Below are 17678 nucleotides of genomic sequence, written 5' to 3' on the forward strand. Positions count from 1 at the left end.
CAGCAGTTCTCGCCAGGCACCTCCTCTGCCCCCCGCCTCCATGTCTCAAATGCCTCCGGGCCTGCCTCACGATGGGTGGAGCAGTCTCTTGACTGCTGCTTCCAGACTCAATGGGGCCCATGCTTCACCAGGTGCAGCTCAGTCCCAGGTAGGCCGCACAGCCCACAAGGCTCAAAGTCCGCAGCGCAGCCTCTACAGCGGTCCACAAGCCTCGTGCAGGTGCCCTACGCACCCCCTTGGGTTTCTTCTGACCAGATCTGGGGTGGATGGCTCCACGGATCGGCGCTATCACAAGGCTTAAGTTCGGCGGCGCCGGAGGGACACAGACTTGCGTCCTACCACGCACCATCTTGACCACCCCCCCAGGTCCTACTTTTAAATGTAGGTGTATTTTAAGAATCTGAGTAATAGCGGCCATTATAGGCAGGTAGGCCATTAGAGAGTGTTGTGTCTAGCATTTGAAGAGAAGAGCTGTGTTTTAAATGGACCAGGTAATTCTGGAACACCCAAAATGCATCCCTGCCCGCAGCCAAGTACGTAGTTACCAATGATGCCTCAAATGTTGTATTACTTTTCCCCTGATGATAATGTATGTGTGTCACTGAATGTTAGGCCACTGTAGAGTAGTTTGTGTGTGTGATTCCTCTGAATTCATATTCTTCAATTATACACAGTAAGTAAAAGAGTTGCTGCTCTTGGCTCCTATAAATCTTTACATCCAATGTATTGTGAGAGTTAATGCTAATCTATTTAATTGGGCAAGGAAGGGTGATTTTGATATACATAAATAGACCAGCCACTTGAGGCCCACCCTGTATTGGAACCAAGTCCTCGTTTTAAATAAATTTTATACCTGCTCTAAAGAGGGGACCTATTGCTGAACTTTGCTGTATCAGGCAAAAATCGAAGCCAACAATAAACTGACCCTAGTAGCTGTCATGGATCTTTGATTTTATACTTGAAATGTTCAGCCTTACTGGAGTAACTTTCCTGGATAATTCAGGATTAGGTAGACATCAATTTTCTAGACTGGACTCACAATCTGCTGTATTTGTAATTAATATGGTATTGTGTTTCTTCTCCTGTGATTCTCTTTATGACGAAAATATGCCAATTCACACTCCTATCCATATTCTATGTTGTTCTTTTTTTTTAACATGGATTCCTATGTACTGTATGTTGCAGTTCTCCTTGAGGGGGCTTAAATTTGATTTGCATTAGGGAGTTTATGGAATGTGAAAAAGAGCATCCAAGAATAACCTGTGGCCTTTAGTATGTCTGAACATATCACATCAGGCCACTGACGAGCCCCTCTGATCAGCAGCTCATATAGTTGCCAGCATATCGTAATTTTCTCTGATGAGAGGGGCAAATTAGCCACTTTAATCATATACTCGGTTCCCACCACTGATGCCTGGTAACCACTGGGGCTAAGACCAATATTAATCTGTCCCCTCGATTGATGTGAAAGCTAGTATCAATGCCAACACTTTGAATGGTGGCTAGCGATGGATAATGGAAGTTCCTTTTGCTGTAAACTGGTGGAGGAGTTTGAGTGAAAAAATCCTCCTTAAGTGGGCAACATAGACACCAGCGGTGCTTCCTAAATTAACTTGGGGTTGGCCGTGTGCCAAAGAATTGGAGACCAATGGGATTGTTAAACGGTTCATCGATGCAGAAACACCTACCGTAATTCTGTTAGTGAAATTAATTATTGCGAGGTCCTTGTTCTCTGTCCTATTGAAGCTCCCATCGGAGATCTTTATAGATGTTTTAGGGATCATTGATGAGAATGTTCTTACGATATTTTTTAACTCTGTTAATTGAGCTTTGAGGTCTGTAATCATGTGAGCAACTTCTTGCTATTGGGCATAAAGGCTGAAATTACTCTTCCTCCTCGACTTTCCGTAGTTTGAGTCTTATTTTCCCCTAAACACATTATTTCAAGATCAGCCTAATTTCATATAATTGTATACAATACCTTTCTGTTCGATATGCCCCACTTGAGCAACACACGATTGTTCGGCCTCCTCAATAACGTCTAATCTAAATGATAGTTACTGTTCTCCCATGACAAGCACTTGATCACTTTTCATTGACCTCATCTTTTGAAAACCCCCTAGAGCCTTCTATCCATGGGATTCTTGAAGTTGACTTTGCTGTTCTTTGAATTAATGCTCAATGGTGTGAGCATATCTTCCTCAATCTCCTCCAACTTAATTAGCTATCAATTGAAGTTTGGTTCACATTAAGGTGCTTCTGTCAAGACAACAATTAAATTGCATACTGATATAAAATTGCCAGACTTGGTTAATCTTTGACTCTCTCAATCAGCAGTTTTCATCACACTCCATTTCTTCATGCAGCTAGAACAGATTGGGAGTCTCTTAATTTGACTTTATTGTACCAAGGAACTTGCTTTACACTACCCATCTACAGCCAGCAGTAATCACTGCATTGAGCAATAAGTGAAAAAAAACTCTCCAAAGTTTAGATGCAGCATTTTCTCCTTTCTTCTGCTAATTCTATTTGGTATGCAACCTGTGTTTTCTGTAAAGAGTCCCTTGTTTTAAGCAGTGACATGCACTCCACTATTTCCCAGCTTGTTAGGTAATGCACTTGTTTTTATTCCCAAGATATGATCATTCAGATTGCTCCAAGATCCAGATTGCCAGAGAGCAATCGGCCAAATTTTGATTGTGCAACAGTAAATACATTGAACATTGTTTGATAAGACCAAAGAAAAGTTTAACTAACTTCTTCATGAAAAAGGTAACATAGTTAGTTTGTCTACTGTTAACTGAACAATAAAATAGATAAAAGAAGGATGTCAAGTGAGATCATATTGTTTTGAAAAAGATAGAGTAATGCCATAGTACCATCTAAAAAGACAGAAGCTGCACGCTGTGGTACCCTTTTACTTGGCTGGCTGATAAGAAAATACAGGCATGATTGAATGCTTTTGGTTTAGGTAATTCAAACAGTTGCATAAAAAGCAACTGTGCTCATTCTTTCTTTGTAAGATTGCTCAAAATAGATTTGACTTCTACGTGACATTTCAAACTGCCATTAGAAAAAGAAACTTTTGAGCCTCGAAGTGTGTGCATTGTATCCTATGCCACTGCTATATCACCCGAAACTTCCAGGCACCATGTGCCAGGCACCACATGGTACATGGGTGCTTGCAAACATGCCTTTCTCTACTTCTGCTTGTGCTGTGGCCCTTTTCCGGGCCGAAGCACATGCTGCAATGGAAAACTTCAACGTTCCGACTGCTTATATGGTTGTATCATAATAAGCGGTTAAACCGTCGACTACATGTTGGGCGGTCTCAATCCCTTAGTGATGGACATTCTTCGTAATCAGGCCCTAAGTATCACCTTGTGTAACATATACAAAGGCTGAGGCAAACCCCTGGGCTCTCTCTTGCCAATTATTGCTGCAAATGTTCGGGCTGTTACAAAATGCACTGTGGTAATATGACACACGTTTTTGTATTTTAAAAGTGGGATTGACTGTCACCGCGGTAATGGTGATGCACTAATCTTGAAACTGCTCTGCAGAAGTATTCTGAATGGACAGTCTCCTAGGTTGTTCAGATTCTAAGCCGCACCAGTCTGAAAATTAGTTTTTATTTCAAATCTCGGAAAAGTTTACCCAGAGTACTGCAATGAGGCAGCAAACTCGATTCATACCTGCCTCTCAGATAGACATGATCTTTGCTTAAATTATCAAAAGTATTGTATTGGTATTTACTTTGTACTTTCCTTACACCGTGATAGGTCTCAATCACTTTTCTAAGTGGCCATGGTGAATTATTTATGTAGCGCTTCATACCCCTGGTGAGGTCATAAAGCTCTCTGATTTGCTTCAGGTCGCTGGGTGCTCTTTGGAGTCCATGGCTGCGCTTGAAGGTGTTCGTGGTTTGGGACATGAAGAATGGCGTGTGTGACGGTTGAAGGGCACACAGCATGTTGAGTGTCCCTGTCAAAGTACATGAGGATGATGCATCCCAGGCTATGAGTCATGGATTTATCCAGGCATGCAGACCTATGCCATCTTGGTTTACGCAGAAATCTGTGTTGAAGTGTATCACTTTGGTCCATTACAGCTTGTGAACTGATGGTTAGGTTTTGTAGAGTGCTCTGAAATATAGGGATATCATTTTATGTACTAAAAATCTTAACTTGGGTCCTTGTGTGCATTACTATAGTTTAAAACCTTGATAGAGCCATTGCTTTATTACCTGTTAGGTCAATGGTCATTCTGTGCAGTAGCACAGTCTAACTTGTCACACAAAAGCAACACTTCAATCTAGAAATCTCTTTGGCAATATTGGAAACGATAAATGATTGGTAAATGTGTGCCATTATTTTGCAGAGTGGGTCCAGACCAGCAGTACGTGTTTGGGACAAAGAAGAGAAGACACAAGTGGCGGAACTGTTGGGTCACAAATATGGAGTGTCCTGTGTCGCTTTTTCTCCCAACAATAAATACATTGTCTCTGTGGGTTATCATCATGATATGCTTGTTAACTTGTGGGACTGGAAGGTAAGAAAGCCTCTATTGTTTCGTAGTATTCATTTGTAGAATTTGGACCTTTCTACAGACACATAGTAGCAATAAAAGGTGTGGGTGGGTAGCTCAGCATGTTCCAGACAAGAAAAGTAAGTACACTGAAAATTGAATTTTTGTAAAGTAGCGATAAAACGTTTGATTTTTCTGGTGCCACCCAAAGTCTGATACCCTCTACCTTCAGAACTAAGGAAACAAACCTCGCTTTCCACCTTTGCAACACAATTTTGAAACGTACCTCTTTGACAACTTCCAGTTCAATAAAGAGCTAAGGGCCAGATGTAGGTGGCCATTTACCGGACGGTAATGGCTGATTTCGGCCGTTACCGACCGGTAAATGGGTTTTTGGGATGTATGGGGCCAATTTTACCGAATCTGTAAATTTACAGAATCTGTAAATTTACAGATTCGGTAACTTCTAGATGTAGGTGGGACTCTTCTGAGTCCCAAAGGCTTTTCAGATTCTGTATTTTACCACCCAATCCACTGTGTACTAGGGTAGTAAAATATAGATGTGCATTTTCTCTGCCGATAGGAGGATATCAAAGATAAAGAACGTCTGACATTGTCCATCTAATCTAATTTACCGATTTTTGTCTGGGTTTTCCATTTTCACAGTTGTAAATATCTTCTTTGTGTTCTCACAGAAGGAAACAGTTGTAGCAAAAAACAAAGTGTCAAACAAAGTTTTGGGAGTATCGTTTTCCGAGGACAGTAGCTATTTTGTTACGGTTGGTAACCGCCACGTCAAGTTCTGGTACTTGGATGCATCTAAAGAGTTTCAGGTAAATTTCCTTTGAAAGTAGAATTTGTATAGTTTCGAGCATATTGACCTCTGTGCGCTGAAAGTGAGCAAACGCTTTGGCACGATGGCGAAGCCTCAGACACTACTTGCACAGTTGAAACTTGGTGATTTTTCTTGCAGCAGCGCATTTTAGAAATGTCTTTACACGGTTTTTTAATATTATTTTTTTATGCTGTTTTTAATGTATTCTTTTAAACTGATGAACTTCATATGAAACATATTGGGGAAAGTTAATGTATTTATTTTGGAATGTTTTTACTTCGTATTGGGCGAAATAGGGATCCAATATAATCGCCCTTTCATGACAAGCAATCACACAGTGGTTATTGGGTTGTGTAGTCAGGATTGTGCACAGTGTTATATCAAGTTGGTTTTTCCAGTTCGCACATAACAACCAGACCATCTTCCAGCACCACTAGAAAAACCAGCCTCTTTGGCGCAGGAAAGTCCACTTACGCCAAGGTCCCAGTTGAGGTTTTGAGAGTAAGGTAGCCTGCAATGCCCACAAAACAGCCAACCTAACTCCTATTTATTTGGGAGTGATTTCCCCAAGAAAAACTGCCAGATATCCTCTTTCAAGTATGGAAGTTCTCATGAAGCCCGTTTAAACGTAGAAAAGTATGCCCCCTTTTTCAGACTTGAACAGGACCCTGGGTGGGGGTTGTGTGATATGTGATACTTATGTGCTCTCCATCCTAGCCCTGCTGGCAGGGAAGCAGGCAAAGCCACGCAGGATAAGCCCCACCATAATGCCATCACTTGAAATTTATGAATGCATTCTATTCTGGCCCTGGATTTAGGGTGCTGCATGTTCGCAAGCAGTATTCTCTAATCTCCCACAGGTGACTAGCACCTGGGAGTAGCCTAAGGCAGGCCCAAGATCCTCTGGTCTTTACATGGTGTCCTGTATTCTTGGAGTCTTTAAGCAAACCTCTGAGTGCAAGCAGGCATCGTCCGGACACAGGATGGGAACAGATGTGGGAATGATGCTAACCACCACAGGTCCCCTTGCCTCTTCCTGCTGCCTTCCTGCAGGCTCCCAAGCAATATAGGGAGGCCTTGAGGGTGGCATCTGTGCTAGTGCATGCATTTGTGTCTATGTGAGTTTGTAAGATTACTCCTGGCAACTATACATAGTCTCCAAAGCATCATATTTGACGAAGAAAGCTTGCAGTGATTGTGCATGCTCTCTGACTGTTTGAATGAAGTACACACTGCTACTGCAGCGGTTTGTACCTGTTTTGTGTGACTGACACTTTTTTTGATGCTTACCCATTTTTGACTGGTTATGTTTATATGAAATCAAACGTTACTAACAAAGTAACCTCATGTTGCTTCTCTCTCAATTGGGATATGATTTTGACTAGCTGTTTAACAATTTTCATACAGTTCTTTTGGGCTAATTTGAAATAGGTCAATAATATGGATTTTTCCAAAGTCTCAGACCGCCACCCATTTAGTTTCATAAGAAAATGAGGCTGCTCAGGAGACATTAACCACCCTAAATTAAATATGTATGCCACATAAATGGATTAACTCTATTCCAGATGGCTATTTTTATAGCTCAGATATTGTATTTGCTGGCGTCTGGGAATGTGAAGTTAGCAGTGGCCCAGACATCCTGAAAACACAAGGTGTCAAGACTTAGTAAAAGTGATATAATCCACATTGCTTTCAATTGTATCTATCTCCCCCCAAAAGCTTTCCAGCAACAGACTTTTGAGTTATGTGCTTCTGTCCTGTTCTCCCTTTAATAGCCATTAATCTCTAGCCTTTAAATGACGCAATGGTTGTCTCTATTTGTCCGTTTCCAAGCAAGGCTTGAATTATTTTCAAGACATGTTTTGAGCCAATGTGGCCTAACCCATAATCTGCCTCTAGCAGTTTAGGACATCAATATACCTCTTGTGCAATTTTCTGGATATAAAGGCAATTTACATGGTAGGTCTTTTGTTTGACATATAAAAAATGACTCATCCAGGTCTAAGTGGACATTTCGTGAGTTGCCTGTTACCATTATCAGCTGTAATGTACACCTATGAGGAAGAGCTTGATTCACGAAATCCATTGTGAGCTAACCACGCACTTCACTCAACTATACCGATCAGCATTGAACGAGTCTGAGGCAGACGTGCAAACTTTTCTTGATTTCCAATTCTGACATCCGAACAGCCTGCTCACACTTGAGGAAGTAAGAGGCACAATGCAAGCATTACCGTCTGGCAAGGTTCCCAGCCCGAACGGTTTCCTGCATGAATTTTACAAAACATACGCCGACCTCTTGAGCCCACAACTACTTAGGATGTATACTGAAGCACTGCATACTGCCTGTCTCCCTGCTTCCCTGACAGAAGCCACACTGATTACCCTCCTGAAGCCGGATAGAGACCCCACGCAAACAGGCGCTTAAAGGCCCCTAGCGCTACTAAATGGGGATTATAAAATACTGGCAGGTGTCCTGGCAGGAAGGGTTGGCGCCCGTCACTCCGCATCTGGTCCATCAGTATCAGAACAGCTTTGTCCCTGCCCGAAATACCTCTCTCAACATACGTTGGCTTTTTAGGGTAATGCAAAATGCTACAGGGGACTGGCCAGCAGCGGGCTGCCTAGTATTGGAGCTAGAAAAAGATTTTAAGACTGTTGAATGGCCCTGTATGTTTCCGGTACTACAGAAAGTAGGATTTGGACTGTACTTTCAAAGTTTGGTCAAATTACTGTATGGACCAACTACAATATTTATTGTACAAGATTGGGGATCAAAGCATAGATACCCGCACCAGTCTTGACGTCCCTATGGTTTAAACAGAAAACAAGGTGCAAAGAGCTTGGGACACAATCACCTAGGTCCCAATATAGAGAAACCAGAGGAAACCTACCTGGTCTCTCTAAAACCATACAACAAAAAAGCCCAGCACACTGTAAATATCAAATGTGAAAAGTACAGAATGAAATAAGTTTATGACAATTTTTTTTCCCAAGAAAGAGTCGATGTGATCTTGCGATACTAAAATTCATCCTTTATTCATATTCTTTTTTTAAAGAATTTTTTTACAACCGCCAACGCGTTTCGTCCACAATCTGACTTCTTCTGGGCTCACGATTAAAGCTTTGTGTTTTCATATAACTGTTGCCAATGTATTAGACCAATTGATTTGAAAATATGTATGTCCAAGCAATGCATTTGTATCAGTTCAAAAAGGCTCAATGATAAAAGTGTATCTCACAGTGAATGAATGCACCTGTCTCCATGCGGTCGTCCGGCTCGAAAACATGTTCTCACCTACAATACTTGTTCGCTTAGGAAACCTGTTTTCAAGGCCCATAAAGATTGGAAGAGGAACTAGACTGGGGTGCCCCTTTTCACAGCTAATCTTCTCCTAGGCTATGGAGCCCTTGGTAATAGTCCTGCGCCAATTGGCAGACCACTGGGTTATACAACTGGGGGAGGAAACGCATGCTATTTCATTATATGCGGATGAAATTTTGCTTTACATTAGGAACCTACAGGCAATACCTTCAATCATTTCAAACGCACTCCAAAAATTATTTGCTAAGTAGTCAGGATTGGGCATAAACTGGGGGAAATCATGTTTAATTCCCTTTACCCCTAGCTCAGAAGCTTCCCATCTGGTGGTTGATGGTGCACTAGTGGCCTGGCAACTGGTTATGTTTCGCTACTTGCGTATAAGAATATATCACACGGATAGGGACATCTTGGATGGCAATCTATCTAGCTTTAAGGTCTCAAATAGAATTTTGGAAAACGCTTAACCTCTCTGTTGCAGGCAGGGTGGCTCTCATAAAATTGGTGATGCTCCCTGCTGTATTATTTTGCTAACCTTCCATTGTATTTACCAGCGTCCTTTTTTTGCTTCTTGGAGGGAACACTTACATACCTTCTATGGTGCAACGCACGTTGCAGGGTGGTGCTCGCCAAACTTTATTTACCCCAGATGAAGGGAGGGATGATCCTGCCAAACATGGAGCACTGCTGTCTGGCGTCCCACATACAATCGGTAGCGAAATGGGTGGAAGAGCTACACCTCACTGACTCGGCAGGATGTGGTTCCCCATACACGGTGGATACTTCTATATATTTTTCATCCATGCACAGGGCCGCACACCGCACTCACCTTCCTGGTACAGATAGCCCAGAAATGTTTCAGTCGGGCTTTACATCTCACTAGACCTGTCACACCATATGCACCAACCATCACGCTGCTGGGTATGCTGAGAGGGGGGGGGGGGTAGAGTCAGAATGGCAAAGCTTACAGCCTGGCACGAGACCGATATATACACATTGGGAGACCCAAATGCAGAGGATGCACTATGAGATTTCACTTCCCTGACTGACTAGGAGGGAGTTCCCCCCGGACTCTTCCTAAAACATGCATCTTGGGTAGCCACAATGGGGCATCGCTGGGGCAACATATCAAGGGAACGTCAAACACATCCGCCCGTAAACACCAAAAAAATGGACCATGATCCTGGAGAGCCCCAGACAGATCCCCAGAAATGCTATGTTCCAGACTGATCCAATTTTACATAGTTCACAGGGCATATCAAGCCCCAAGCCCCAGATAAAATTAATAGTTTTTTTTTAATAGAGTAGATGTATGTTGTCCACGCTGCAAACTGATAGATGCTGGACTTCTGCATATGTTATGGTCATGCCTAAAACTACACGACTATTGGCAAGGAGTGATACCATTTTTGTCCACAAGATCTGACGGGGATCTTTGCCAGGAGTAAGAAACATAAAGCTACCTCCAGATTTTTAGATCTTGGTCTGGTAGTGGCCAAAAGGCTTATCAAACAACGTTGGAAAGCTTAAGACCCCCGACACTGAAAGCCTGGTCTCAATTCATGCTGAACTGGGCCAAAGTTGAGGGTGCTTTACTGCTAAGTGAAGATACCCTTGGGTTGCGCAAATACTCTATTTCAGCCGCCTGGAACGCAATAACGGAGCTTCAACTAGAAGTAGCTTCGGAAGACCGCCTGACATCCCCAACAGCAACTAACCTGGCCTACACGTAGGTCAACTTCACGACCAGCAAACAGTGTAGTCTGGAATATGTAGCACATATCACACACCTTAGACCCACACGTAGCATCATGTTAACAGGCTTATCGAATCTAAACTGCGGGAATGGCACGGTTGTCGCAGGCATGTGCTGCCTTTCTCCACCCTAGCCCACCCCGTCTCCTTCCCCTCATCATTTGTCGTTATGAGTTCTGAAATATGTATAGTCGTTTGATCACCAACCCTAGCAATACAGCATGATTGACAGGAGTCATTAGCAATGGTTGCATCAAACAAGTGTATATGCGGGTATACACCTTTTGTATGTCTATCAACTGATTTGACACCATGTCATGATATGCCTTAACTGTATCTGGTGCACGATTTAATGATGTATGGACATTGGTTATGTATATGATATTCGATGACCTACTGGTGTATCTCCTTGCATAATATGATTACTGAATATACCTTCTGTTTTCGTAAGCAACGTGTATGCTTGTAACATGTACAATCTATATCAAAAACCTAATAAACCGATGAAACAAAAAAAAATGAGGAAGAGCTTGATTGACTGAGTACTCTGCTGTAATCTTTTGTTGTGTTGTTTCCTATTTGTCTTCCATTTTAGACCCCACGCACTCCCACCCCACCCCCGGTCGAGATGGATTAAGTAGGCATCCAGCATTTTAAACTAGCTGCTAGAACTTCAAGTACTTTAAAGTCTAAGTTCGACAAGTGGGCATTTCTTTTTTGGGTTTCAAGATCACATATACTGTTGTGTCGGTCATAGAGACACATACACTATATCTGTTACACTACAGGATTTAACACCTTTATAGAAGCGAGCTGAGTAGCCATCTTGTCCTGTGGCTTTAGAACCCTTCCAACGTTGTCATAACCGCCTATCGCTTTCTTTACAGATGCTCTAGAGCTCTTCTTTCAGCACAATCCAATATAGGCAAATCTGTCTTTTTTTCAAATAGGCACATTTATCTCTTGAATTCACGGGCTTCACTATTTTTGTAACACCTTTTGAATTCATCCAAAATGTACTATGTCTTTTCTTAGGAATGATTACCCTTCGCTTTTATTTGTGATATTGTTCTGCGCTTACAAAGCTTTAAGGTTTCTGCTAGCTGTTTATCTGCAACATTACTGTGTATATATATATATATATATATATATATATATATATATATATATATATATATATATATATATATATATATATATATATATATATATATATATATATATATATTCCAAAAGATACCCCGTAATTGAAGACGCACTCACAGTAGATGTGTTCTTCATGAACTTTTATTTCCAAAACCGGCATTTTTCTTCCCAATAAATCTTGTAGCAGGGTTTCCGTTCTCCCACAGAACTGTGCACAGAGATCTAGAACCTGGGTGAGTTAGGGTGACCCAAAACACACCTTAGTTTTGGAAATCCCCTTACCTAGCTAGCTACAGTGTCTCATCGGTAGTAATAACTTCCCAATGACTTAGACAATCCAGAACATGAACTTAGGGTACCTCAGGTATCGTGGAACACATGAACACTCTTTCGTTATATAATCATTACAAACCGAAACTGGGAGGCAAAGAACACACGTGCAAGTTTGAAATGTTTATTTTTCAATGCAAAGTTCTCAAACGCAGTATCTTATATAATATCAACATACATATTATAAAAATCAGAGTTAGCAGCATAGTCACTAGTCCATAGTAAGCGAACGGTGATAGCATATTATAATGCAAAATCTATAGAAATCTGTATCACCTATATTTCGCGCACCCTAATTAGCATATTATATTATATCTAAGAAGGTCTCATTTGGGTTTTTAGCAGGGCGGGCCCATACCTCTAATGGTCAGTAGGAGCAGATCACATCAACAGCTACCAGCTCTCTGCATGCGAAGCATCAAGTGTGTTGATTCATTCCCTGTAACTCTATCTTAAACCCGAGTAGAGCCCAATGTTGGCAGCAACATTATTTGTGTTATGTCTAATGTGGTGCGAGGATCAGGCCTTCAGCAACCTTGTGTTAGGTTATTCTTAGAGGGTGCAGTTCTCAGTGTGCAGACATTTGTACCAAGTGTACCAAGCACGACTGATATCAGAGCAATAACATATTATTCTCAAATAAATCCCATCTTTCGTCTAGGTTGAAAGCTACAATAACAATTAGGTGTCATGTGCAAACTGAAGCCGAAGGAAAATATGGTGTTTAAACATTTAATAAACTCATGCTAACTTAACACAATATATAGAAACGCAGTAACCATATGACAATCTTGTAGCCTGACGCGTTTCAGAGCAGCTTGCTCCTTTCTCAAAGGCATGCTGGCAGTTCACGAAGCTTCACACACCCTCTCTTCCCCTCTGCATATTTAAATAGTTAATTACCCTCCGGTGGGTCTCTGTTGATTTGCGCTGGTGCTGCATGCTGGGATTCGAAGTATGCGCAAAGTAATTTTCACCCTCCAGTGGGTTCCGTGATTTCTGCCTCAATGACAGCATATTAAAACCCGTCAGGCTACAAGATTTATTGGGAAGAAAAATGCCGGTTTTGGAAATAAAAGTTTATGAAGAACACATCTACTGTGAGTGCGTCTTCAATTACGGGGCATCTTTTGGAAAATACATACACGGCAGCCAGGCTGTGGAAGACTGCACCTCCATTAAAAGAAACATGGGGCTGAGGCTTTGAACTTTTCATTAGCGCAAGGAAAGCACAGTGGATGTTTCAAAACACAAACCGGCTTTGATTCCTGAGGCCCACTGGAGGGCTAAAAGAACTGTTTTAATATGCTGTCAATGAGGCAGAAATCACGGAACCCACTGGAGGGTGAAAATTACTTTGCACATACTTCGAATCCCAGCATGCAGCACCAGCGCAAATCAACAGAGACCCACCGGAGGGTAATTAACTATTTAAATATGCAGAGGGGAAGAGAGGGTGTGTGAAGCTTCATGAACTGCCAGCATGCCTTTGAGAAAGGAGCAAGCTGCTCTGAAACGCGTCAGGCTACAAGATTTATTGGGAAGAAAAATGCCGGTTTTGGAAATAAAAGTTCATGAAGAACACATCTACTGTGAGTGCGTCTTCAATTACGGGGTATCTTTTGGAAAAAAAAAGTATATATATATATATATATATAAATAAATTATAGAACACAGGTTACGGGGATCTTATAGTTCTCTTCAGAATGTATGCACACAAAACCATAGAAATGCAGCAGTTATATTGTTATCTCAAGTAGTTTTAACTCATGCCCTAAGGTAACTATAACTTGTGTCCCCGCCATGCAAAGTTTTCTTAATCATTTTTAAGCAAATGTTGCATTGATGTCAATGATGTGATAGAAGATGTCATGAGTGATGTATGTGGGGTAATTTGCAGTGCATGGCACGAGTTATATTTACCTTAGGGCATAAGTTACAGTTACTTGAGGTAACTATAACAGCGGAAATTCTGAACCTAACTAAAAGGTCCCTGTAACCTTTGCTTTTTGTGTGAATTTCTATGTTTTTTTTTTTTACTGGTTGGGGTGGGTGGCACCCCACAGCGCCTCTTTACAGCCATCACTCAACATCAATATCCCACCATTGCTGTTTTCATTTGCAACAACATTGGCACGTACGCCTCATATGTCACAAACCACTCATAATGCTTGGTTGAGTTAAGTTTGCCCTTATATTGTCTTGGTCAGGCTAGAAAGTTGATCTGATATTGTACATTTTTTAGTTATGAGCTGGTGCAGACAAGTACAGTTCAAATGAAATGTGTTTAAATTATTACATAGAATTAGATAGTCTCAAAACAGTTTGCTTTGAGTAAATAGATAGGTCCGGCACCACTATTTCTAGGTGCGTTCCTCTACGCAAGTTTCCTCTAGCACCACAATTTAGACACAATTGTATAATATAGGAGGCACCTTATTAAAACCATTGTAAATTAAAATAACGTTATACAGTATTCTTCGACTCAAAATCTTCTTACAAATTCCTATTTATTTGAAAAAACGGATCAGTGTTAAAGATCCATCGATTTCTTCATTCTTTCAGTTAATTCCTTTGGTTCACGTAAAAAGCATAAAGTGTCAGTGGTATTTTAAATGTATCTTATTTTCATCAGCCCAAAAAACGTTTCTTAGCTTTTGCCCTTAAGCAAAATAAACATTTAATTTTCTCCAGACAACACTTTTTTCACATTCCTACATCATTATCAAGGCTTCATACTTTTCCTGAAGTTGATGTTAACATTTCCATTCCTTATGGGCTTTCACAAAAACAAGATCATGATGACTTGGAATGTCAGGTATATTTCTTTCTTCCTTCCAGAAATTCTGATTTGTTTTTCTTGAGCTTGCGATGCTTCACTTTGATGTAGTATGTTTGCCATTCTTCTTAATAATATTCCCCATCATTTCTTAAATTCATCATAATACAGCCACAGTTTTATGTCGGACCCTGGGACTGTATCGAAATCATGGCCATAGCTTCATCTGCTATATAATTGCCCTTTCCGCCCCTTTCTAAAATGCCTGCAAACACCACATGCTGGACCGGATCACTAAAGAAATCTATTACTTTTCCAAGCTGCTATTCCTGATCAAGTATCAACACTGCCATACAACACATGAGACACACTACACTTCTAATACAGCGTCATTCTTTAATCCATAAATTTGATCACCCTCACTTGCAAAGCACTCTTCAGCAAACAAAATGCAGCTGCTTTATCTATCCCTTAAGATCAGTTAAGCTAAAATATTAAAAGTCAATCAGCCAGAAGATGGTAAACAACTGCATCTAACCCAAGTGATACAAAGCTACTTGGAGAGAATATGACAAAATCATCTTTACCTAAATGGTCAGTTTACTGCCAAGCTCACCAATATCTCAACCTGTTCCACAGGGTTAGCTTAAACAACATAGACTACATGATTCAGTTATGAATAAGAGGAGCATTGTACACCTCTATCCAGACTCGCATACATCCTCTGTCTGACCCATTTCAGTGACCTAAACAGGGACCCTTCCCATGCTACTGCGTTCAGTTCTAAAGTGGCGCTTCACTTGGATCTTCTGAGATGATGAGCTGTTCCAGCATGAATCCCAGTGAGACCTTTTAACTTCCTCATGCATGCAAGAGGCTAACATAACTTTCTCATTACAGGCATGAAAATCATTCCTATTACCCATAGAAACACTGCATCCATGGGATGACACATCGCTGCTGCAGCTTGAAGGAGTCAAGGCAGACCCACATAACCTTCCTCTCTCCCCCACCCCTTCTTCCTGTTATTCTGCGTCATCTCATCTTCCCTCTCTCCAAGCCTTCAAACCTTTCTCCTTCCTTTTCTCCTATCTTGTCTGTCTTTCTCGCACACACCTTTTGTACGGATACACATTGCGTTACCAGGAAAATACCTTTACAACTGAACTGTCCTTTGTAGGTCCAGATATGTGCCAGATTTCAGAACCCCCTTATTTATAATACCAACTGGACTTCCCTTCCTTCCTGTTTACAGTATTAGCAGACTAGGCCAGGAAAATAAACACCCTCACCAATATGGTCCCTCGCTCACACTCCGTTACATTCACACTTACCTATTCTCCCTCTCAATTTCTCATTGTGCCCACTGTCACATTTGCTCTTCATTCACTGTCTCCTTCCTTGGTGCTCACAGTCTTGTGAAGAGGTGGTAGGATCTTTTTATTACTCTGTCATGTTTCTGTTTTTTACCCAAATATATCAGGAGAGAAGACCAATACCTAATATACTTCTTGTCTTGAGAGATCATACCCAAGGCCCATTCACTTGCCAACATGCATCTACTTAGAGAACAACAAGTGAAAGTGAAGTAGATCATGCCTATGGATAAAAAAACTGGCAATAAAAACTGTTGATAAGGAGAGACACCACCTTTACCAATTTTGCTAGGGCTTGAGCGGCAGTTCTCCTTGACTTTTACGGTCCACTTTTCACATGAGATGTTGAACTTTCAAAACCCCTTAGATCTTAAGCAACTTTTTGTCCCTCTGCTGTAGAATCTAAGCCCCTACTTAGTGGTCTGAGAAAACAACTGTACATTTCTGTTGATTAAACCTGCTTGCACACTTTAGTGTTTATGGTTATTTGCTTAAAGTTGATAACTAGCTTCTTAGACTTTGTTCCCTGCACCAGACCTGCCAGGTGAAGAAATCTAGCGACACAGAAACAGAAGCCTGGATTAGAAGTGTCACTTAGGAAAAGTGCAGCCTTAAAACTGAAGCTGTATTGAAATTGCAGCAAAGCAACTGTATTGGAAAGGAGGACGTGGGGCAATGAAGTGGATGAAAAGCCCTGAAATAAAACAAGGTATAGAGAGGAAGGCAAAACTGTGTAGGACAGCCCTCAAGGATATGTGCGCATCAAGGTGAGAAAGCCCCGAGCTGGGAAAAATTAATGTTGATCTTGAAATTCAGTCAAGGGAATGAAACCGCATGAACGTTCAATGTTAATTTTTCTTTGAGCTTTTGTATCTGAATCCTTCAAAGCTGCCTTGTGGGCCAAAAAGATATTGTTACAAAGCTGAGGGTTCTCATCCACCAAAACCTTTGTAACAAGCAGGAACAACATGTTGCTAGAAATAGTGACCTTACAGAGGTAAACTTGGATCTTATGAATAATGCGCCAATTTTGGGAGCAGGACGCTAACATTGGAGGGAAGGCAACGGGGGTTATGATGTTTAAAAAAACATGTCAATTTGTTAAAGATTTTGCAGTTAAGAGCTACTGTTACATGTGAGTGATTTTTCCTCTGATGGAAAAAAACTCTGAAGCAAGAAATAACCACAAATACAATTAGTTAGGATGTTGATGTGTGACTAAAGTGCCTTCTTTTTCAGGTCAATAGTACAGTGCCACTTGTAGGGCGTTCTGGACTTTTGGGAGAGCTGCACAATAATACCTTCTGTGGAGTAGTTTGTGGAAAAGGAAAGTTGGCAGGTCGCACCTTTTGCATTTCGCACTCTGGACTTCTTTGCCAATTCAATAAAAAGAGAGTGCTTGAAAAATGGATAGATTTAAAGGTAAATATTTTCATTTCTTTATAGCGTGACACAATTTATATTATTAGTACATGCAATGAGCAATTTGAATCCATGAGAAGAAGATTTAGGAAGACTGATGTAGACTTTTTGTTAATCGCCACAGTGAGTTTTGAATTGATTATATTAACTTGCCCTTTAAAAACTCTAGCAGTGTTTTGTGTCTCT

General features: G+C 41.1%; 1 protein-coding gene across 1 annotated transcript in view; it reads left to right on the forward strand.

The window, feature by feature from the left end:
• Positions 1-17678, forward strand: part of LOC147692216 (WD repeat-containing protein 62-like) — an 846473-nt gene that overhangs the window by 48771 nt on the left and 780024 nt on the right. Inside the window, exons 5-7 of the mRNA XM_086938490.1 lie at positions 4381-4551; positions 5223-5360; positions 17310-17492. Of these exons, the coding sequence (XP_086794616.1) occupies positions 4381-4551; positions 5223-5360; positions 17310-17492 (492 nt within the window). The remainder of the gene's footprint in view (positions 1-4380; positions 4552-5222; positions 5361-17309; positions 17493-17678) is intronic.

This window comes from Lissotriton vulgaris, chromosome 9, assembly GCF_964263255.1.
Source record: "Lissotriton vulgaris chromosome 9, aLisVul1.2, whole genome shotgun sequence".
Taxonomy (NCBI): Eukaryota; Metazoa; Chordata; class Amphibia; order Caudata; family Salamandridae; genus Lissotriton; species Lissotriton vulgaris.